The 22,806-nt window shown below is 42.2% G+C and overlaps 1 protein-coding gene and 1 pseudogene across 4 annotated transcripts in view; both read right to left on the bottom strand.

Moving 5' to 3' along the window:
* The window catches only part of MAP3K3 (mitogen-activated protein kinase kinase kinase 3), a 79,371-nt gene that overhangs the window by 55,080 nt on the left and 1,485 nt on the right, over nt 1-22,806 (bottom strand). For 2 of the 4 annotated variants that reach the window (XM_039475932.2, XM_039475933.2), the window contains exons 2-3: nt 12,145-12,266; nt 10,157-10,249 (exon numbers count right to left, since the gene is read on the bottom strand). In XM_039475932.2, the coding sequence (XP_039331866.1) occupies nt 10,157-10,249; nt 12,145-12,266 (215 nt within the window). The remainder of the gene's footprint in view (nt 1-10,156; nt 10,250-12,144; nt 12,267-22,806) is intronic. The other 2 variants (XM_039475934.2, XM_039475935.2) reach the window with 1 other exon arrangement.
* On the bottom strand, nt 1,945-10,144 carry LOC141581885 (elongation factor 1-delta pseudogene; annotated as a pseudogene).

The raw sequence follows: 22,806 nt of genomic DNA, 5'->3' as shown, positions 1-22,806 counted from the left end.
GGTGGGTTCCTAAAGGACTCCCTTTCCCCAAGGCAGTAGGGGACTACATTTCTCTTCCAGTTCAGTGAATTACAAAAGTGGTTCTAATTTACACTGTAAATATTATTAAAGACCCCAAAGAGCTTTTGCTTATCTGGATTATATCTATTGATATTTATCATATTCAAAATTAAAACTGAGAAAATTTACTCTATTCATTTAAAATGGCAAATAAAGGCCAGGCACAGTGGCTCACCTTTGTAATCCCAGCACTTTGGAAGGCCGAGGCAGGTGGATTACTGGAGGCCAGAAGTCTGAGACCAGCCTGGCCAACATGGTAAAACCCTCTCTACTAAAAATAAAAAACTATGCCATGAGTGGTAGCACATGCCTATAATCCCAGCTACTCAGGAGACTGAGGCAGGAGAATCGCTTAAACCTAGGAGGTGGAAATTGTAGTGAGCTGAGACAGCGCCACTGCACTCCAGTCTGGGTGACAGAGTGAGACCCTGTCTCCAACAAAAAAAAAAATACAGCCCTAATATAGCCTTCTTATCCTTTAAGAACACATGACCACTTTATCCATTAATAATAATGATAATAGCCAGGCGCGGTGGCTCAAGCCTGTAATCCCAGCACTTTGGGAGGCCGAGGCAGGTGGATCACGAGGTCAAGAGATCGAGACCATCCTGGTCAACATGGTGAAACCCTGTCTCTACTAAAAATACAAAAATAGCTGGGCATGGTGGCACGTGCCTGTAATCCCAGCTACTCAGGAGGCTGAGGCAGGAGAATTGCCTGAACCCAGGAGGTGGAGGTTGCGGTGAGCCAAGATTGCGCCATTGCACTCCACCCTGGGTAACAAGAGCAAAACTCCATCTCAAAAAATAATAATAATAATAAATAATAATAATAATGATAATAGCTAACATTTACTGAGTATTTACCATGTACCAAGCAGTGTTCTAAGCATGTTTGCACATATTAATTAAACTGATCCTCACAACAAGTACCATTATTATCTCCATTCTACAGAAAAAAAAAACTGAGTTACAATGAGATAAAGTAAGTTCTCCCAAGGTCAGGTCATACCGCTTATAAAGGAAGAGGTAGGCTCTGAACCCTGGAAGCCTGACTCTTAACTACCAGGCTATGCTACAACTTAAGTGTCACACAGGCACTGAGAGCAGTTTTTCATTATCTTCTTTTTCTTTCCCCTGAAATTCTAAGCAGTTACTATGACAAGAGCCCTCCAAAATAGAGTTGCCATGTTCCGATGTGCAGTCTCCAGCTTCCCACACTATTTCCTCAACTGGCTCTGCAGTATCCCAAGTGCTCTGTGAAATTTGTAGTCTTGTCTGTCCCTACAGTTGGGTTACATATCCTTTTACCCGCTCCTGCCTATAACCCAGGATACCTTGCTGTAGCTCGATTATTTAATTAATAAATTTTATTTTCAGAACAGTTTTAGGTTTACAGAAAACTGAGCATATAAAGCAGAGTTCTGAAATATCCCTCTCCACCTCATACACAGTTTCCCTATTATTAATATTGTTACTACTGACACAGGGTCTTACTCCCGCCACCCAGGCTGGGGGGCAGGTGTGTGATCATGGCTCACTGCAGCCTTGACTTCCTGGGCACAGACAATTCTCCCACCTCAGCCTCCCATATAGCTGGGACTACAAATAGGCACATGTCACCACACTGAGCTAATCTGTAACTTTTTGTAGAGACGGGGTCTTGCCATGTCGCCCAGGCTAGCCTCAAACTCCTGGGCCCAAGCAATCTGTCCACCTTAGCCTCCCAAAGTGCTGGGATTACAGGTATGAGCCACTGCACCCACTCAGTTTCCCCTATTACTAATATCTTACATTAGTATGGTACATTTCTTTTTGTAACAATTAATTAACCAATATTGATAAATCTACTGAAGTCCATAGTTTATTCACTTATTTCCTCAGGTTTTTATTCTTTTGTTTTTTGTCTAATTTTTTTTTTTTTCGTTTTTAAGTTTTGGGCCAAGTATAGTGGCTCATGCTTCTAATCTCAACACTTTGGGAAGCCAAAGCAGGAGGATTGCTTGAGCCCAGGCAATGAGATTTTGAGATTAGTCTGAGCAACACAGCAAAATGCCATCTCTATAAAAAATACAAAAATTAGCCGGTTGTGGTGGCACATGCCTGTAGTCTCAGCTACTTGGGAGGCTGAGGGAGGAGGACTGCTTCAACCCAGGCAGGTTGAGGCTGCAGTCAGCCATGATCACATGACTGCACTCCAGCCCGGTTGATAGAGCAAGGATTCTGTCTCAAAAATAAATAAATAAATAAATAAATAAATAAATAAATAAATAAATAAAATTTAAATTGAGGTTAATAAAAACCACATAATAGCTCTCGTTCTTAAACTGGGGTATTATATGTATTTTTCTAATTTTATTTTTTTTAGTTTTGGAGACAAAGTCTCGCTCTGTTGCCCAGGCTGGAGTGCAGTGGCACAATCTCAGCTCACTGCAGTCTCTGTCTCCTGGGTTCAAGTGATTCTCTTGCCTCAGTCTCCCAAGAAGTTGGGATTAGAGGCGTGCGCCACCACACCCAGCTAATTTTTGTACTTTTAGTAGAGATGAGGTTTCACCATGTTGGCCAGGTTGGTCTCAAACTCATGACCTCAAGTGATCTGCCCAACTTGGCCTCCCGAAGTGCTGCGATTATAGGTGTAAGTCACCACGCCCAGCCCTAGGACAACATTTTACTTAGATATACTAACGAAGGAAACTCCTCAGTCCCTTTATGGAACTGAAGAAACTAAATTTATTTTATAATAGGCCATAACCTGAGCACTGCTTTACATGAATTTATTCAGAAAGGGAATTAAACTTTTGTTCCAAACCAAAAATCACTACTACTACAAGACTAACCGAGCTGGTGATTCAAAAGCAGTGTAAAGAAAGGTGCTTCTTTGATGCTATGACAGCCTTACCAGCTTCCATGAACCACATGATATGCCCAAATCTCTGGGTTCCTAAATCTAAATTTCACCTGTCAGGCTGACCATAATAACCCCATAGATAAGGGAAGTTCAGATAAAGATAATTTGATTCAGTGCCTTTTAGCCAGCCTTGTCCTCTCTGAGGCATTTCACACTGGTGGCCAACTCTGTGGAACCTGCTACCACTCTGACCACTTCTGCTTCTATGATGGTTCCTCTTGTTTATGTTCTCTCCCACCCCTCCCCAAACACATGACTATTCCTTGACCTTGTGACTTTTGACTTCTAGCTTTCTCCCCCTCTGCTGACAACTTCTCCTCAGTGGGCCTCAAAACAGAAGATTCCCCAATCTTTATGTCTAGACCCAATCTCTGAAGCAAGTCTCATCTGCTTGCCATGTATCTGAGGCCAATATGTAGTTGTTAAGAATGTAGCACTGAAGTGCAACTGCCTGCTTCAAATCTTGGCTCTTAACTTTCTGGCTGTGTAACCTTGAACTCAGATTGGTACAAAGGTAATTGCAGTCTTTGCCATTAAAAGTAATGGCACTGTAGCCACATACTTAACCTATGACTTAGTTTCCTCATCTGTAAAGTGAGAATGATAGTATCCATCTCATGGTGTTATCAAAAGAAATTATGATACATGTCCATTATCCTTTAACCAAAATTCTTTGGGCCAAAAGTATTTCAGAAAGCATGTTTTGGATTTAGAGAGGTAGTATGGTACATGTTCCGTAAATCACACAATTATTCCCCAGGGAGTGGAGTCGGGGGGTGTCTGAGACAGTACTACTATGGTAGAGGCAGAATGCTCAACTATTTCCTGCACCTTTTAACAGTTAGTTTGGGGGTTTTGTGCCTAGTTCTCACCAAGAGTTGCGAACAGGATCAAGTTCTATACTCTCTTCCCTGGCAGGAACATGTCCTAGGACAGAGAAATCTCCCTCAACACAGGTTGCTAAGTGACTGGGCAACACTGTTCTCCCCCTCCTTGTACTGGACATACTGTATTAAGTTACTGAGATTTGGAGTCTATTTGTTGACAGAGCACATGCTTTTTATCTAAGCTATTCTAACTTTTTCAATGAAAAGTACAAATATTCACAATAAGTAGAATAAAGAAAGACTATAAATTGCCCCGTGTCTATTCAAGAAAGGTTTGGTTGCCAAATGAGTCCGCTGCAAATTAAAAAATAAATAGAAACTAAAAAAAACTAAAAACGGGCCTTTAGTCTGTAGGACTGTTTGGATCTCAGAACTGCAGATAACAGATTATGAATCCACAAAAATCAACATACACACCAAACACACTCTTAAGGTTTTTTTTCTGCTGTAATCTCAAACTCAATCTAGCCATGTGTCTATATCAACTACTCTCCTAAACTAGTCTTCCTTCTCAACTATTACTTTCTTTTTAGAGATGGGGTCTTGCTACGTTGCCCAGGCTGGAGTGCAGTAGCTATTTACAGGCACAATCATTGTGCGCTACAGATTTGAGCTCCTGGCTTCAAGCGATCATCTTGCCTCAGCCTCCCAAGAAGGGACTATAGGCACATGTCACCATGCCTAGCTCAGTGTCACTATTTCTAACATTGGTACTGCTGTGCTCTCAGCTACACAGGATCAAACCTCTGAGTAATGCTTGATTCTTTCCTTCTTTTCCTCCTCCCAGCCAGGGAGCAAATTCCAATTCTCCTCTCAAAGGCCTCCAGTATGACTCTGCTTCCCATTCTCCCCGACATCACCTTCAGTGAGACCCCTTCCCCTTGCTCCCAGAGTCCTAAAGTCAACTTTATACATTTCAGTTCCCCATCTCCAACTCTCTCTGCATCCCTCTACAGTTTCAACCATCTCAATCACCTTTTTCACTGTATTCCTTCTTTGTTCATAAGGTAATTAGTGATATCATGATCTATGGAATAAAGTCTAAATTATCTGCTATCACTCAAAGCCCTCTGGGATTTAGGTTCATTCAGGCTAACTGATCATTTCACACTATCTGTTCCCCACAGGAACTCCCCTTTAAAGCCAGATCAATGCTCACCTTGTTTCCTGCCATATGCCATGTTTGCTTCCTCCCCTAGGCCTTTGATCATTCTGTTTTCTGACCTGGAGTGCTACCCTTCCTCCTTTCCACCTATCTAAACATTTATACTTCCTTCACAGCCTAGTGCAAGTACCCTTCCACCTGAAATGATTCCATAACTCTTTTGGCCCAAGCTCATCTTTCACTTTTCTGGCCTTCTATAGCACTCGCTCTCTGTACTACACAGTGAGGCATGGTCATATCCTACTTTCTTTCTTTCTTTCATGTAATCCTCATTTCCCAGTAAGACTGCATGATTCCCAGGGTACAGGGAATATGACATACATTTCTTTTGTATGTCTAAGAATCTTGACCATAGGCACATGTTAAGGTGAATGGAGAGTATCACAGCTACTGAGAAAAAAAGTTCCAGCACAAAAATTCAGGTCTAAGCAGCTTCAAGTCCCCTGCCCACCACAGGCAATCTGGTGAGACCAATAGTGAGAGCCACGCTTGGGAGATAGACAGTGCAGGCCTCCACGTTGAGCTACAGATTCAGGAACTCAGCAGGAACAACAGGAATAACTGACAATAACACTAAAGCAGAAATGACCTTCTCAAAGTCTGAACTCAAGATCTGAACACGTAACCCAAGAAGCTTTCAAGAATCCAGAAAAATCAGTATTTATTCACCAAAGGTTTGTGAACTAATTTGACCTGGCAAAGGCCTCAGCCATCATCTTTCTTATCCTCATTGATTCTGTACTGATTCCTCTCCCTGCATTTGCTACATACCTTTGACGCCTCCCCACATTTTTGGAACTGCAGTCCTTATTTTGCCAGAGTAAGTAAGTAAATGAAAGGAAAAAAAAATACAAAAAAATTAAAATTTTAGTTTTAAGCATGACTCAGGAAAATTGTAGGAGGTCAGTGGAAGAGATGATTATAAAGCAACCTTCTTACAAAATACAATGCCAGGCTTGTGTGTTGCTTTATGTCTTATTTTCTAACTGGCCAGCCAATCTTATCAATAACCCTTGAAAGAGAAAGGAAGTAGTGAAGAGTCAGGTCTTTCACACTAAAAGCAAAAGACAGTCTGCGCAATCACTGACCCTGCTTGGGGAACAGCTCCTGGAATTCTCTTCCTCTAGCGCTGATAGCCAAGGCCCTGACCTGCCTGTGCCTACCATGAAGAAAGCAGCTTTTCCATTCTGAAGCACCCACTCATGAATTATCTAGAGGGTTAGATCCAGAACCCAGACTCTGTTCAAGTATCTACCTACCATTTTGATAAGATTTAAGGGGAACAGGAATCCATGGAAATAAGGATTCCACTTTTTCCTCCATTGGGATTTTCAGAAATTAGTGTAGCTTCAGTAATGATAATCCTATAAAGACAGCAAAACCTTAATCCTTTCAGTTCCACTACACCATGCACAGTTCTGGTTAGAAGCTTTCCCCAAAGCTCACATCTGCAGTGCCAAAACATAAGAAGTGAGACAACCACTACAATTTTACATTTGTACATTTGTTCTACAATGTACAAAATACTTCACATTCTGTCTATGATCTTACAGCAATCTTAAGAGGTAGACAGAGTTAGTATTAAGTCTATATTTCAGAAGGAAAAACTCACTTCAGAAAGGTTATATGACTTATACATGGTAAAATTACTCTGACTAGGAATCAGAAGACTTCGATTTGCTTTCTGCCTCTACTCAATACCTTTGTTCATTGAGTAAGAGCTGTGTAAACCTTATACACATGCTTATAGTGTTAATGTTAACTGTTGTTGAAAGCACTCTATAAAATCCTACGTTAATAAATGAATAACAACTCTATGACTCCTAAGCCAGCAGCCAGCACTCTTTTTTTTTTTTTGCTGATATCAGTTTTTAATTGTGACAGGGCTTCACACACTTGCACACACACACTCTCTCAGGCATCAGATCTTGTTGAAAGTTGCAATGCTGATGCTCTACACATGCTCTTAAACTTGGTAATCTCTTCCAGCAAGTTTGTCCTACCTTGTTGTCCTCCACCACACACTGAATCTGTAGCTTCCAGGTACCGTAGCCCATGGGCACCAGCTTGAAGGTCCCTCAAGACCAGCCCATACAGATGGGTGGAGCACAAACAGGCCTCCAATTGGGCTATGTTGGTCTCAATGTCCCAAGGCTTGACATCCAGCAGGATGGAGGACTTGGCCACCAGCACAGGCTTCTTGGCCTTCTTCTCCACATACTGCCATAGCCACTTCTCTCGCAGCCAGGCTGCCTCCTTGTCTTTCTCCTCACTGTCACTGCCAAATGGGTCAATGTCATTGTCCTCATCACTCTCTGCTGGTGTGGCTGCCTTCTTGGCTGGGGGCTCCACTTGGCACATGGGAGACACATGCTGGGTCTGCACTGCTGTGTCCCTGTGGCCGGGCAAGCTCTTCTCCAGCATGTTCAGCCATAGGCCAGCACTCTTTTCACCACACTAAGTTGTCAGCCCGTAGAGAACTAATTGCCATTAATAACGCACTGTGAGCTGATGACTGCTAAAGGGACACTGCACATCATGGCCTGCAAAACTATTCTTAGGCCCTAGCCACACACGAGATGTGCCACACATCTAAGAATGTTCAATCAGCTCCAATAATGCTGTAGGCTTCCAGAGACCCAACATACAGAAGGAAGAATACAGAGAACGCTCCTAGTATATGTACTCCTAGAATACAGAGAATACAGACTCTATTTCCTAGAAAATGGCTAATAGGGCCAGGCGCAGTGGCTCAAGCCTGTAATCCCAGCACTCTGGGAGGCCGAGGCAGGAAGATCACGAGGTCAAGAAATTGAGACCATCCAGGCCAACATGGTGAAACCCCGTTTCTACTAAAAATACAAAAATTAGCTGGGCATGGTGGCGTGCGCCTGTAGTCCCAGCTACGCGGGAAGCTGAGGCAGGAGAATTGCTTGAACCTGGGAGGCAGAGGTTGCAGTGAGCTGAGATTATGCCACTGCACTCCAGCCTGGAGCCTGGTGACAGAGTGAGACTCTGTCTATAAAAAAAAAAAAAAAAAAAAAAGAAAAGAAAATAGTTAATAGCTCATTGCCCATGTACTTCCATAGCTGCTTATTTGTTCTCAAATGCATTCTTTTTAAATTAGTTACCAAGCTTGTTTACTTAGGGAAGAGGATGTGTCAAGTCTTGCCAAGCAGAGGTATTAAATTAGGTTTCTCGGTTCTTCCAGGCCTCAACCCCCAAACAATCCTGTTAATGAACCCACAGCTCCTCTGACTTTCCTTACTGGGCCAAGCTTGAGCCCCATGAAGCTGTGCCAGTCTCAACTCTGCCTTGTAGCCAGCACTGCCATTCTCATAGTGAAAGGCTGTTTACCTCTGCCGGCACCATTCCAACCATGAATAAACAACCTTTCCAGCTAGCCAAAATACTAAGTTTCTTTCAGCCAGGACTCCACAATTTGAATCTGTAATCCAATTTGACATTTCTTAACCAAATTTGGCAACTCTTCACCATTTAAATTAGGTTTTGATCTTTCATTCCTCTCTTCCTAAGCATGAACTTTCTGGCAGAACTAGTAATGAAGAAAACTGTTCATTCTATCCCAGACCTAAACTAACAAAAACTACAATAATAATAATAAATGTATAACTCTGTGAATTATAAAGTCCTATGTTAAAGGATTATTAACAACTCCAGGCTCCTTTCATTATACTAGGCTATAAATACCTCTCCCCTACATCTTCCCGGCACTGCCTCACCCATTTTTTTTCCCAGAAATATATCTGCTGAGACTTTCTCTTTTTCTGCTTCCAGAATTGTGTTGAAGAATATCTCTCCTGGTCAGAAGCTAAACATCTGCTACTCTTCCCAGGACAGGCCATTCTATAACCTTGACTTCATTAAGAAGAAAATCTGTCTTAGCATTTTCTTTCCCTTTTTGCCCAATATTAACATAATACTTTGAGTTTCAATTTCTAAACAGCCATACTAGTTCCACATCTTTTTTTTTTGAGATGGAGTTTTGCTCTTGTTACCCAGGCTGGAGTGCAATGGCGCGATCTCGGCTCACCGCAACCTCCGCCTCCTGGGTTCAGGCAATTCTCCTGCCTCAGCCTCCTGAGTAGCTGGGATTACAGGCACGAGCCACCATGCCCAGCTAATTTTTTGTATTTTTAGTAGAGACGGGGTTTCACCATGTTGACCAGGATGGTCTCGATCTCTCGACCTCGTGATCCACCCGCCTTGGCCTCCCAAAGTGCTGGGATTACAGGCTTGAGCCACCGCGCCCGGCCTTAGTTCCACATCTTGACAATCTTCCTAAAACAGAATCTTAGATCAAATTCCCATTATTAGCTTATCACAATGTATAGAAACTCATGACGTATATGTAAGGAATGAACATACCAATGCATCGCTACACATCTCCAAGCATATATATAATTTCTTGCCCAATAAATCAACAGTCCCTTACATAGTCCATAAAGTTGTGCTGTCTAATACAATAGCCACTAGCCACACGTGGCTATTTAAATTAATTAAAATGATACAAAATTTAAAATTTAGGCTGGGCGTAGTGGCTGACACCTGTAATCCCAGCACTTTGGGAGGCCAAGGCGGGTGGATCACGAGATCAAGAGATACCATCCTGGCCAACGCGGTGAAACTCTTTCTTTACTAAAAACACAAAAATTAGCTGTGCATGGTGGCACGTGCCTGTAGTCCCAGCTACTTGGAAGGCTAAGGCAGAAGAATCATTTGAACCCGGGAGGTGGAGCTTGCAGTGAGCTGAGATCACGCCATTGCACTCCAGCCTGGTGACCCAGCGAGAGTTCATCTCAAAAAAAAAAAAAATGTAGTTCTTTAGTTGTTCAACAGCCACATGTGGCTAGTGGCTGCCATACCACATTGGACAGCACAGATATGAAACACTTCTGTCATCACAGAAAGTTTATTGGACAGCACTGATAGAGGCTGCTTATGAATAATACTGTGGTGAGAAATGGTGATTAGAAGTATAGAATACAGGTCATGAGTAACCAATGCTTCTTACAAATCCCCTAAAAACTTGTCTGGGAAGTGAATTTCACTCCTGCAGCATGAGTAGCAGATTTAAAAGTACATTTTGGTTTTAACAGGTAATCTGGATCCTTACCAAAAATTTCTTTTTCTCACTGGCCCCTGCACATGAGCTTGTTGTTACTGTGGGGCTGTTCAGAAGGGCTGAGCTGCTGCTGTTGTGTTTTTTCTTTAAAAACAAAAAAACTGAGGTTAATAATTTGTATCCTTCGTGCAACATTAAGTTTGACAACACTGAAGTAAATCGTGGATCCAAAGAGCCAGTACCTCTTGTTAAGATTACTTCCTAACAGTCAATCCTTTTCAGTCTTCTGCCTTCATAACCACTGGCTTCACTCTTAACAGTGCAGCAGGAGACACAGCAAAAGAGCAAGACTTCCCTCATCATGGCTTTTAGGCTCTAAGCAGAAGGATTCTTAAAAAGGAACCCTCCTTCAAGGAATTATCAGCGACCATTCCACCCTCCTTTTCCCAGCCTGATCCTTTTGGGCCTTCCAATTCAAGAAAGCTTCCTCTTTTAACCCATATTCATGCTAACAGTCCAGTCTGGAGAAAGATCAGCTAACTTGAGCAATGTTAGCAGGCACACTCTACATAGGAAGACAGGAAGGAAAGTGAGGTCATTAGGCTCACGTGTGGGGGAGGGGACTCACTTCTGGTAAAATGCTCCTTCCAAAAGTGGTTTTGAATACAAATTAGTTATAGCAAGGGAGAACCCACAAAATCAAACAAAATAACATATGAAAATAGTGTTAAGAATGGGCCCTTATCTATTTATACCTCCAGTACTATAAGGTAGCAACAATAAAAGCAGCTTTTTAAACTAATCCTTGTTTTAACATGAAACAAAAGGACTCACTCCCCCTGGGGTCCCTAGGATTCCTAAAGGCAGGAAATACTCTGGAAGGCTCTATCTAGCAGACCACAGACAGGAAAAGTTCTAGGGCTTATACTATCTCTAGGAACCAATTCTGAAGAATTGGTAAACAAGGTGCAAATGAAAAGAAAGGAATTTAGCTGATAACAAACAGAACCACAAGGGAGAATGTCATAGACAAATTTTCATCAAACATGCCCAACAGAGCCAGCTGACACAGCGCTGGATATCCACTAAGTAGGAAAGCTCCCCAATATTCACTCCTCTCTGCAGGCCAAAGTACCCAAGAAACAGGTAAGTGGCACTACAGGTGAGAAGATTCTCAATGATACACAAGTTTAAATGTTAAGAAAAATAGGAAATGTCTTCCTAAAGAATAATGCAACTCTCAATAAAACATACATTCTCAACTACCTGGGTTAATAAGATAAAACAACTGTAAACTGTAAAAACAAAATCAATCATTATTGCCTTTGGAATATACTATGTGACATTTTAATTAATAAATTTACCTTCCTAATTATATTTTACATAAGCTAATACCAAAATAAGTAATTTTTCCTGATTACATACTATAAGGCAGCTAAAAACTATCTGACTCAGGGATCATGAATCTGAATTAAATATTTGCCAATTATCAGTAAAGGGGAAAAACGTCTACGAATCTTGTCCCCATAACAGATGAAATGCTTACACAATCCAGATCATAGATCCATACCTGCATGGTATATATCACTTTTTTTTTTTTTTTTTGGAGATAGCGTCTTGCTCTGTCTTGCCCAGGCTGGAGTGCAGTGGCACAGTGGCACCATCTCAGCTCATTCGCAGCCTTTGCCTTCCGGGTTCAAGCAATTCTCCTATCTCAGCCTCCTGAGTAGCTGGGACTACAGGCATGCACCACCACACCTGGCTAATTTTGTATTTTTAGTAGAAACAGGGTTTCACCATGTTGGCCATGCTGGTCTCGAACTCTTGACCTCAGGTGATCCACCTGCCTCAGCCTCCCAATATCACTTTCCATTTAACCTTAGCTGGTTGGTATGTATTACTGTGCATTTAACAGACTGTGAAAGGAAGAGGTCAAAACCTTTCAACCCTGATACTGAAATATCTTTGGTTTTTCATATTTCCCACTTGAAAACTCCTTCCCAACAAATCTCATTTAGCTCTGCCAGGGTCACACACACCTGCCTATTTGAGTGACCCGTGTCTTTGTTCTTCATGGTCTCATATCCAGGCATCCGGTGACGTCGGTTCATCTGGAGGGCCACCAGATCGTTCATGATTGAGTTCAATGCCTCCTGTTCGTCTGCAATGAAAGAAAGCACATGGACTAAAGATACTTAAATACAGACCGGCAAAGCTCTTTCACAAACTATATGACTAATACTCAGGGAATTCTGCCCAGGTAAAAATGACAGACCCTATAACTATAATCACATTGATACCACCCAAAAGGTCAGACTATGGTAATTTGAATTTTAATGGATTCTTTTTTTCCCTTTGAGATAAGATCTTACTCTGTCATTCAGGCTGGAGTGCAGAGATGTGATCACAGTTCACTGCAGCCCTAAGCAGCCTTGAACTCTGGGGCTCAAGTGACCTTCCCACATCAGCCTCCCGAGTAGCTGGGAACACAGGCGTGCACCACCATGCCTAGCGAATATTTTTATTTTTTGTAAAGACAGGGTCTCCCCATGCTGCCCAGGCTGGTCTCCAACTCCTTGACTCCAATGATCCTCTTGCCTCGACCTCCCAAAGTGCTAAGATTATAATAGGTGTGAGCCACCATGCCTGGCCTTTAATGATTTCTTAATAGCTCTCCAATCAGATTTCCAGCAGCAATATTTACCAATTCACTGCAGAGAAGCGATCTACTCAAGCACAGCAATTTGTCCAGTGCCAGAGAAACTTAAACAGGAAAAATAGATGAAAAGTTGAAGAACAACAGTACAATGTAATATGGTACTGAACGAAAAGATGAATCCATAGAGAGTTGATTATGGCACAGTGTCAGTCCTAGACTTATTCTTAAAGCATCATAAGGAGGCGAGCACATTTTAAAAGGTACCAAATAAGGACCTCAGGTAACTAGTTGCTTTAAACAAAAATTGTTTTACAAGCCTAGCATTTGAATGCCACCACCACCACCACCACCACCAACCCCCACAACTCTTTACAAGTTTATAGGCCTTCTACTTCCCATAGGGAAGTCAAAGGGCAGTTCTATTGTTTTTCCTCCCTAAGCTGACCAGGCAATGCATTGTCTCCATCTTACTGGCATTACTTTTAATCCCCTTTTCTTCAAATAGCATGGAGTACTAGAGTTTTTATCCACTGAAAACAACTGGCCAAAACCCAGAACACAAACCAGCCCAATTCCATGTTTTACAAATTTTCCCCAGGTCCTTTAAGAAATCTTTGCCCAGGCCGGGCACAGTGGCTTAGCCTGTAATCCCAGCACTTTGGGAGGCTGAGGCGGATGGATCATGAGGTAAAGAGATCGAGACCATCCTGGTCAACATGGTGAAACCCCGTCTCTACTAAAAATACAAAAAATCAGCTGGACATGGTGGCGCGTGCCTGTAGTCCCAGCTATTCAGGAAGCGGAGGCAGGAGAATTGCCTGAACCCAGGAGGTGGAGGTTGCGGTGAGCTGAGATCGCGCCATTGCACTCCAGCCTGGATAACAACAACAAAAAGAAAAGAAAAGAAAAGAAAAGAAATGAAATCTTTGCCCATTCAAATAGCATTTGGAGATTCAAAATGAATAAATCTGTTGATCAGGAAGGGAACATGAGGGATGAGTTGTTATACTTGCTTTGGTGACAAGTGAGTCATTTGGGGGATTGGGGCAAACCTTAAAAGAAGCAAATACAAAAGAGTCCACCCAAAGAGAGTGCCTATCTTCTGCCCTTTATCACCGTCCCTTGGAAATATTCTAATATCCTGTAGAAAGAAACGAACAGCATAAAACATAGGAAGTAAAACTGCTCCAGTCTCTTCTCCCACCACTGATGGATTGATTGATTGATTGAGACAGGGTTTCACTCTGTTACCAGGCTAGAATGCAGTGGTGTAATCACAGCCCACTGCAGCCTCCTCCACCCCTCAGTCTCAATCCTTCCATCTCAGCCTCCAGAGTAGCTGGGACTACAGGTGCACACCACCATGCCCTGCTAATGTTTGTATTTTTTAATGAGACAGGGTTTCACCATGTTGCCCAGGCTGGTTTCAAATACTTGAGTTCCCTTGATCTTCCCTCCTTAGCCTCCCCAAATCCTGGGACTACAGGCGTGAGCCACCGTGCCTGCCCCCTCCCCTTATTTGCCTCTCCCCTCTTCCTAGACCAAATCTGCTCTGGTGCCCTATATGCCCTCCGAGGAGTTGCAGAAAACGACAAAGGTGCCTATAAAATTTTTAATTGTTCAGGAAAGTAAAATTAGATTTAAAACTTGCAGGAAAGCCGGGCGCGGTGGCTCAAGCCTGTAATCCCAGCACTTTGGGAGGCTGAGGCGGGTGGATCACAAGGTCAAGAGATCGAGACCATCCTGGTCAACATGGTGAAACCCCGTCTCTACTAAAAATACAAAAAAATTAGCTGGGCATGGTGGTGCATGCCTGTAATCCCAGCTACTCAGGAGGCTGAGGCAGGAGAATTGCCTGAACCCAGGAGGCGGAGGTTGTGGTGAGCCGAGATCGCGCCATTGCACTCCAGCCTGGGTAACAAGAGCGAAACTCCATCTCAAAAAAAAAAAAAAAAAAAAAAAAAAACTTGCAGGAAAAACACCAGAAGTGTAACTTCCCATATGATTCCATTTCAAAATATATACAAAAGCGTGTATGAGAGTGACATAGTTGTAATATCAAAAGCATGCAGTAAAAGGGATAATGAATGAGGAGAAAGTGGGTATCTATAAAAAGACATCAGTCAAAATCAATAAATATAAATCCCATCAATTATTTTATACCTTCTAGCAATTTCCCTATAGCTTCCTTAAAGAAGGGAACTTCGCTGGGCAGCATGGCTCATGCCTGTAATCCCTGCAGTTTGGAAGGCCAAGGCAGGAGAACTGCTTGAGCCCAGGAGTTCAAGACCAGACTGGGCAACATGGCAAAACTCTATTCTACAAAAAATACAAAAAATTAGCTGCACATGGTGGTGTGTGCTGTAGGCTCAGCTACTTGAGAGGCTGAGGTGGAAGGATCACTTGAGCCCACGGGGTTAAGGCTGCAGTGAGCCATGATCATGCCACTGTACTCCAGCCTGGGCAACAGTGAGACCCTGTCCCAAAAAAAAAAAAAAGGGAACTTGGTTTTTTGTTTTGTTTTTTACCCTCACAACCAAAGTTTAAAAATTAGAGCATAACATCTAAGCTAGGAAGATTGGCTTACATATAATATGCACCCGTTTATGTATTAAATGGCTTATATTATTATTAAATATATATAAAATTAATTGGGCCAACTGTAATAATAAATTGGGATCAATATAAAGAGGATTATGACTAGGTGTTTTCTAATGAGCATCCAACAATACTCCTAAAAACAGAACACATGGAGTTATCAGTAACAACATTAACCATCCTAAGAATTGAGAATTCTCAGTTCTTTCAACTCAGATATTGAATGAAGATGGATGTGAATATACATACACACACAGGCACACTCAAACACATACCACTTTTTGAGTCAGATCCACAAGCATGACTGGAGAAATCATTTCTAATTCTGTATAACATGATGTTATTAGAAGACCTGGTTTATCAGGTTGACAAATTCTGTTTCCAGGAAGCTATAAATTCCTGGCATTACTTAATGAATAAACTTGTTTGGTAGTTCCAGAACTGAGAACATACTAGAGGAACAGTTTGGCACTGTCATCTGAAATCTGGGACAACTGACACAAGTAAATCAGGGTTATAGAATCTAACTTTGTGTCAAAGTCAAATACATTCCTAGAGGTAGACAGATTCTTCAACTGATACTTCAGAGGATGCGTATAAAGATAGGAAGTAAATCAAGTGGCTCTTTCAGGCATTTCTTCCTGGATTGAGGCTTTGTTTTTGTTTTCCTTCTAAAAAGCAGCTTCACTATGCACACTTGGCTGCCACAGGCCAGTTATCTCTGTGGTATGGACTGAGACTAATTGAATTACCAGCACTCCTTCAATGTGGCATTCCTTAAAAACAAACAAACAAAACTTTTAAAAACAAATAACAGGCCGGGTACAGTGGCTCCCACCTGTAATCCTAGCATTTTGGGAGGCTGAGATGGGCGGATCACTTGAGGTCAGGAGTTCAAAACCAGCGTGGCCAACATGGTGAAACCCCATCTCTACCAAAAATACAAAAAAATTAGCTGAGCATGGTGGCGTGCGCCTGTAATCCCAGCTACTTGGGAGGCTGAGGCAGGAGAATTGCTTGAGCCCAAGAGGCAGAAGTTGGTATGAGTCGAGATCACACCACTGCATTTCAGCGTGGTGACAGAGTTGAGACTCCATCTCAAAAAAAACAAAAAACAAACAAAAACCCGCAAATAACAGCAATTTTCTTAGACTGCAGCAGTTAGAAATATGAACTTCAGAGTCAGAAAAATCTGGTAAAGAAGCCCAGAGCAAATCATTTATTCTCTCCAAACCTCAATTTCCTCATCTGTAATATGGCGATAAAGCATCATTTCACAAAGCTGCTGTGAGAGTTAAAAGCAAAAGAAAACCTATGAATTATTTCTTATGGAACCTAACACTTAGTAATGCTAAAAAAATGCTGGCTATTATTATCATCAATGAGAAGAGGTCAACGGAAAAAGACTGGAGGCCATTTAATCTACCCTAATACTTAATTTTATTACTGAACTTTTATAAATCATTAACAATAATCATTTACTGAATACTTATGTATTATACATTAGAAAGTTTTAAAAGATAGTATAGAAGACTTAATAGAAATAAAAAAGAAAAAGTTTTAAAAGATACTTCGAGGTGTTCAAACTCTAGGAATAAAAGTAACAACAACACACAAATACAAAGTTGTATCAAAAAAAAAGATAGAATTGGCCAGGTGCGGTGGCTCATGCCTGTAATCCCAGCACTTTGGGAGGCTGAGGCAGGTGGATCACCTGAGGTCAGGAGTTCAAGACCAGCCTGACCAACATGGAAAAACCGTGTTTCTACTAAAAATACAAAATTAGCCAGGCATGGTGGCACATGCCTGTAATCCCAGCTACTTGGGAGGCTGAGGCAGAAGAATCGCTTGAACCCAGGAGGCATAGGTTGCAGTGAGTTGAGATCGCACCATTGCACTCCAGCCTGGGTGGCAAGAGTAAAACTCTTATCTCAAAAAAAAAAAAAAAAAAAGAAAAGAAAAGAAAAGAAAAGAAAGCAGTTCCAGCTAGCTTATGAAATGAACTGAGAGAAAGGACATGAAGAATAAGCAATTAAGGGAATAGAGGGGAAGAATAGAGGGTTAGAGACTGATCTTCAGTGACTAACACTAATCAAGTAGAATGAGAAGATGGGAAGCTGGAAAGGAAGGCCTTAAGAGGATTGAAGAAAATAGGCCAGGCAAGAGGGCTCTCCTCTGTAATCCCGGCACTTTGGGAGGCCAAGGCGGGCAGATCGCCTGAGGTCTGGAATTCAGGACCAGCCTGGCCAACATGGTGAAACACCATCTCTACTTAAAATACAAAAATTAGCCAGGCGTGGTGGCACACGCTTGTAATCCCAGTGACTATGGAGGCTGAGGCACAAGAATAGCTTGAGCCCAGAACGCAGAGATTGCAGTGAGCCGAGACTACACCACTGCATTCCAACCTGGGCGACAGAGTGAGACTCCGTCTCAAAAAAAAAAAAAAGGACTGAAGAAAGTAAGAGGGACATGCCAGATGCACTGGCTCACACCTGTAAGTCCAACATTCTGGGAGGCCAACACAGGAGTATCACTTCATCCCAAGAGTTTGAGACCAGCTCGGGCAACAAAGCAAAATCCTGTCTCTACAAAAAATTAGCCATGGCCGGGTGCAGTGGCTCATGCCTATAATCCCAGCACTTTGGGAGGCTAAAGCAGGTAAATCACCTGCAGTCAGGAGTTCAAGACCAGCCTGGCCAACATCGTGAAACCCTCACTTCTACTAAAAATACAAAAGTTAGCCAGGTGTGGTGCTGGGCGCCTATAATCCCAGCTACTCGGGACACTGAGGTAGGAAAATCACTTGAACTTAGGAGGCAGAGGTTGCTATGAGCTAAGATTGTGCCACTGGCACTCCAGCCTGGGTGACAGAGCAAAACTCCATCTCAAAAAAAAAAATGTATTTGTCAACTTTACATGTGAACACGTTGAGATGGGGTAATAGTGTGCTCATAACCTTGAAAAGATTTCCTGAGAGTGGGTGTGGTATGACACACTTAGAAGCTACCAGGAAGAAGCACAAGGAGGAAGAGGTTCATTTTAGAGATTAAGAAGTTAAGACTCTAGGAAGAGGAGTATTCATAGAAATAGAAAAGTATCTGTGAAACAAGGATTAGAGTTCAAGCTTCATACGTAGATGCTCTTACACAGTTTTAAGTAGAGAGTATTTGTAATTCCCCAGCACCATGTAGCTTTTCTTCTCCTGGTACCCCGACCTGTGGCATGGAGGCTGCCAGGCAACATACTCCTCTCTTTAGCTCCACCAGGAAGCCACTATTCCAGACTGAGCTATTACTTGTATGGCAAAAGCAAGGTCTTAAGGCACTTCCCATTTGTGAGTTCCCTTGGCTAACAACCCAGAAAAGTTGCCAGAAGCACCACATTCTCTTTTTTTTTTTTTGAGTTTCGCTCTTGTCACCCAGGCTGAAGTGCAATGGCACAATCTCAGCTCACCGCAACCTCCGCCTCCTGGGTTCAGGCAATTCTCCTGCCTCAGCCTCCTGAGTAGCTGGGATTACAGGCACGCGCCACCATGCCCAGCTAATTTTTTGTATTTTTAGTAGAGACAGGGTTTCACCATGTTGACCAGGATGGTCTCGATCTCTTGACCTCGTGATCCACCCACCTCAGCCTCCCAAAGTGCTGGGATTACAGGCTTGAGCCACCGCGCCCGGCCCACATTCTCTAATAAACATTGTTTTCTCCTATGGTGTCTGTTTACTATGCACACACTCTCTCTCTTTTCCATATATACAATCCCCAAAGTAATATTTTAATCTTTGTTTTAGCATCATAAAATAGCATAACTAATGATGCTATTTCTTCATCTTGACAATGTTCTACCCAGCTCCACCAGATTGTCTGATCATACTGCTCACTCAGGAGAGCCCATGCTTCAGAGTGTCCCTGAGCCAGATTTTACTTTATCTTCATGACATTTCACATACTTCCACTGCCTCCACCCCGTCCATGCCCAGGCAAACATCATTTTACAATGAGTATATGCAATAAGGGCCGACCCTCAAATCACAAGAAACTTATATCCTTCAAGAAACGGTCAAACCTTTGCTAAATCTCAAAGTCAAATGCTGGTGTTTTTCTGTTATAAGATATAATAGGTATTCAGTATTAATTGATGGTTCAAATTTTTTAAACACATATTATGAAGTAAGCCATTTCTTCCTCATAAGAAACAGTATATATCACCACTACATTTTAATGTTTAATGAAATTAACCCAAAGGACTGGAGACTATAGAATTACATGTGTCAACAGCAAAACAACATAATTGATCTCTCTCCTGTATATCTTTACACACTTTTGCACTTATTTGTTTACATGTTTTCTGCTTCATCTTACCTAACTGCAACTTCTCGAGGACAGGATAACACAGCTACAGGGCCTAATACAATGCCTGGCACATAGGAGACATTTGACAAATGAGCAAAGAATAAATTAAAAGCTTCCACGGAACCAGAAAAATTGCATCTTCTCCTGTGTAGTCCCCCAAGTAATGCTCTGTTGGACAGATATTTACTTTTTACAGATGCCTAAAAATCAGCTGGTTTTTGGTTTTTATTTTAGAGACAGGGTCGCTCACTCTTGTCATCTGGGCTGGAGTGCAGTGGCATGATCATGGTTCACTGCAGCCTCAACCTCCCGGGCTCAGATGATCCTCCCACCTCAGCCTCCTGGGTAGCTGGGACTATAAGGGCATGCCACTATGGCCAGCTAAGTTTTTGTATTTTTAGTAGAGACAGGGTTTCACAATGTGCCCAGGCTGGTCTCGAACTCCTGGGCTCAAGTGATCCACCAGCCTCAGCTTCCCAAAGTGCTGGGATTATAGGTGTAAGCCACCATGCCCAGCCTAAAATTCAGTTTCAAAATCCAGTTGTGATTTTTAAAAGTATCAGAAATCAGCCGGGTACGGTGGCTCACGCCTGTAATCCCAGCACTTTGGGAGGCCGAGGAGGGCAGATCACAAGGTCAAGAAATAGAGACCATCCTGGCCAACATGGTGAAATCCCATCTCTACTAAAAATACAAAAATTAGCCGGACATGGTGGCACATGCCTGTATTCACAGCTACTCAGGAGGCTGAGGCAGGAGAATCACTTGAACCAGGAAGTTGGAGGTTGCAATGAGCTGAGATCACGCCACTGCACTCCAGCCTGGCAACAGAATGAGACTCCGTCCCCCCAAAAAAAAAAGAAAAAAAAAAAAATCAGAAATCTAGTAATGACATAGCCATGTTGATTTGTCAAACTGTGATTCAAGTTTCAATCAAAACAGCTGCTAACTATTTAGAGTCTACATAGGTAGTCAGATTCTAGCCAAACTGAATTGAGACTGTTCTAACAGGGAGCTCCCAACAGCCTTGGAATCCTAGACAAGGTGTCTGAAAGTCACAATGATTCTGACTTCAAACTAGAACCAGACTATCTGTAATCATGTACTCCATTCACTATAGTTTCCTGTAACATTTCCAAGTTGTTACATATTTTTCAGTGATATATCCCAGTAAGTTCCAGACTGCATTTATAAAAAGACCACATAAACAATCTCAGGTATTATGAACAGCATTTGCCCCTATAATTACTAAATCTGGAAATGAATTCTGGTGTGACCAAGAAAAAAAAACTAGTCAATCCCAATTTTTTATAGTCACATTAAGTATCAAGGCCAAAAAAAATTCCTATTATTTACAGAGATAAATAGTTTCCACTAGAAATTCACTGGGGCTAACAGACAATATAAAATCTGACCTGTTTTTATTAACCCAAGTTGTCAAACAGGCTTCAGTCTTGGGCTTAGAACAGGTCAGGAAAACATGACTCCTATTTAACCAAAGAACCTGCAGGGCAGAGACTCAAGTTTTAGTCCTCTCTTCACAAGGCTAGAGTTTAACAAGTATAACTAAAATACTAAGTCTATGTTTCTCTCTTACCAATCCTTTGAGTTTATTTAGAACTACAGCAACTAAAAGCAAGCTCACTAAACTGGGAATCTGAATTTTCATCAGCAAAGTGGAAACTAGTATTTAAGAGAAAGACTGTGTGTGAGTGTATCTGTGTATATACATCCTCACTGAGCTCCATACAAAGCAAATTAAAGAGCCAGGTGTCAAGGAGAATTCAACATTAGCTCTAATAGTGTATCAAGGTCATCTACTCTCCCTCACAAAAAATATGGGGAGGACAGTATAGGGGAAAGTTAAGAAAGCCAACACAGTGGTTCTTAAACTATCTTGTCTAATATACTACAGCCACCAGGCAAGTTAATTCCTCTTGCTGTCCGTTTCTACATGTAAAACTGACATGGGGACAACTGTCATGGGAACAAATGAGGGACAAATGAGAAGATGAGGGACAAATGAGAAGATCCTGAGGTCCTGGCCCTTTATTCTTTGGAGCTCTAAACCCAACCTATATAGTTTCTTTCCTCCCCATCATTGGGGAGGAAATATACTCACACACTTACAAACTTTTTGAAAATGTGTCGGAATGTGAACAGGTTCACATCTATTTTCATGTTAAATAATGAGATGCAGTCAATACATGCAAGCACTCTAGTGTAGCAGTCAAGAAAGTAGGAAGAGCCGGGCGCGGTGGCTCAAGCCTGTAATCCCAGCACTTTGGGAGGCCGAGGCGGGTGGATCACGAGGTCGAGAGATCGAGACCAGCCTGGTCAACATGGTGAAACCCCGTCTCTACTAAAAATACAAAAAATTAGCTGGGCATGGTGGCACGTGCCTGGAATCCCAGCTACTCAGGAGGCTGAGGCAGGAGAATTGCCTGAACCCAGGAGGCGGAGGTTGCGGTGAGCCAAGATCGCGCCATTGCACTCCAGCCTGGGTAACAAGGGCGAAACTCCGTCTCAAAAGAAAAAAAAAAAAAAAAAAAAAGAAAGTGGGAAGTGTATGTTCTACATACCCTTAAGTATTTCACACTCTACTTTGGGACTAACAACTGCCCCCGCAGGACAAGAAAGAACACTTATAAGAAAGACTGTCACAATATAGGCTCATAAATCAATTTGAAGATTTATTCCAATTCTATAGTACAAGATAAATGTTTGAATCCTGGGGAAGACAAGAATTCTGTATCTCATCTACAAACAAATTCAATAAATATTTCTTGAATTATATATAAATACGAGGTCTTATTGGGTTTTTTTTATGCCCACTCTCACAGCAGACCTCCCCCAGAAGAGCACGCACTTCTGAAGGAAAGCACGGAAAGAAAACAGTAAGCCCAGCAAACGAACAAACCCTTCTCATACTGCATGAGGGACAGCACGAACCAGAACAAGGCAACTCATTCAAAGCCAAAGTGTAGAGATGGGTCACAAAACAGTACCTAGCGAATGTGACACAGCACACAGTTAACCTCCTACAAAAATGACTTGACCTTGCTATAGGGCAAGGCGAACGTGAAGGCTC

This window comes from Saimiri boliviensis, chromosome 17, assembly GCF_048565385.1.
Source record: "Saimiri boliviensis isolate mSaiBol1 chromosome 17, mSaiBol1.pri, whole genome shotgun sequence".
In the NCBI taxonomy this organism is placed as follows: Eukaryota; Metazoa; Chordata; class Mammalia; order Primates; family Cebidae; genus Saimiri; species Saimiri boliviensis.
The sequence above is the reverse complement of the archived record's forward strand: the minus strand, read 5'-3'. Positions and strand labels throughout refer to the sequence as shown.